Source organism: Nerophis ophidion, linkage group LG18, assembly GCF_033978795.1.
Source record: "Nerophis ophidion isolate RoL-2023_Sa linkage group LG18, RoL_Noph_v1.0, whole genome shotgun sequence".
Lineage (NCBI taxonomy): Eukaryota > Metazoa > Chordata > Actinopteri > Syngnathiformes > Syngnathidae > Nerophis > Nerophis ophidion.
Genome location: NC_084628.1, coordinates 7,326,687 through 7,328,398, shown reverse-complemented (window position 1 = coordinate 7,328,398; position 1,712 = coordinate 7,326,687). Strand labels below are relative to the sequence as shown.

Below are 1,712 nucleotides of genomic sequence, written 5' to 3'. Positions count from 1 at the left end.
TTAGTGATTAATCAGTTCTCACGTTTAACCACTAGAGGGCGACAAAGGTTCATTAGCAACACGCCAAGCAAGGTCATTGGCAAAACTGACTTCAAAACTTGCAACGATATTGAAGAGTAAGTTGATCCATATATGTTTTTTTGTATTTAAATTTTAAGGTGGTTTAAAGGGATTTCGAATCCACTCCTGCTGCCATTTAATAACAGTGATTTAAAACCTGACTTCTTCCACGACCCTTGCACTGCACGGCATCGGGCAAGTGGGCCGGGCTTAGCCGGCTGTAAAGGCGGGCCTGGCCCCGCCCCCTTATAGTATACAGACCCCGGTTTGCGTCGGCATTTATTGAACAGAGACGGTTTAACTTGAAAAATATCCAATAAGTAACTTTTTAAAAAGAACCAAGTTGCTTTCGGCGGTTCTCATGGTGGAGTTTGGGTGTAGTGGAAGAGCCGGCTGATGAATTGAATGCCACCCCGCCGACAAGTCTCCATGGATTACCCAGCAAGGACCACCACCATGGCCCCACCGGTGCCGCCGCACAAAGCCCAGCCAGGCCGGCCGGGGCAGGGGCAAGAGCGGCTGCTGAAGTGCGTGCTGCTCGGAGACGGAGCGGTGGGCAAGACGAGCCTGGTGGTGAGCTACACCACCAATGGCTACCCGACCAAATATGTCCCCACTGCTTTTGACGACTTTTCCGGTAAGCCCAACACAAGAAATGAAAGGAAAAACTACGATGAAGTCAACTTGTTTTGTATTATTAGCATGGCTATGCTAAGCTAATATTCCCTAAAACAGGGGTCACTAACCTTTTTTAAAACCAAGAGCTACTTCTTGGGTACTGATTAATGCGAAGGGCTACCAGTTTGATACACACTTAGATAAATTGCCAGAAATAGCCAATTTGCTCAATTTACCTTTAACTATGTCATTGTTAATAATTAATGATATTTATCTTTGTGGAAACACAGGTAATCTTAATGATTTCTCACAATATCCATCCATCCATCCATCATCTTCCGCTTATCCGAGGTCGGGTCGCGGGGGCAGCAGCCTAAGCAGGGAAGCCCAGACTTCCCTCTCTCCAGCCACTTCGTCTAGCTCTTCCCGGGGGATTCCGAGGCGTTCCCAGGCCAGCCGGGAGACATAGTCTTCCCAACGTGTCCTGGGTCTTCCCCGTGGCCTCCTACCGGTTGGACGTGCCCTAAACACCTCCCTAGGGAGGCGTTCGGGTGGCATCCTGACCAGATGCCCGAACCACCTCATCTGGCTCCTCTCGATGTGAAGGAGCAGCGGCTTTACGTTGAGTTCCTCCCGGATGGCAGAGCTGCTCACCCTATCTCTAAGGGAGAGCCCCGCCACCCGGCGGAGGAAACTCATTTCGGCCGCTTGTACCCGTGATCTTATCCTTTCGGTCATGACCCAAAGCTCATGACCATAGGTGAGGATGGGAACGTAGATCGACCGGTAAATTGAGAGCTTTGCCTTCCGGCTCAGCTCCTTCTTCACCACAACGGATCGGTACAACGTCCGCATTACTGAAGACGCCGCACCGATCCGCCTGTCGATATCACGATCCACTCTTCCCTCACTCGTGAACAAGACTCCTAGGTACTTGAACTCCTCCACTTGGGGCAGGGTCTCGTCCCCAACCCGGAGATGGCACTCCACCCTTTTCCGGGCGAGAACCATGGACTCGGACTTGGAGGTGCTGA

The 1,712-nt window shown here is 51.1% G+C and overlaps 1 protein-coding gene across 1 annotated transcript in view; it reads left to right on the top strand.

The window, feature by feature from the left end:
- Positions 1-308: 308 nt before the first annotated feature.
- The window catches only part of rhoub (ras homolog family member Ub), a 29,172-nt gene continuing 27,768 nt past the window's right edge, over positions 309-1,712 (top strand). Inside the window, exon 1 of the mRNA XM_061878633.1 lies at positions 309-697. Coding sequence (XP_061734617.1) covers positions 466-697 — 232 coding nt within the window. The 5' untranslated portion in view covers positions 309-465. The remainder of the gene's footprint in view (positions 698-1,712) is intronic.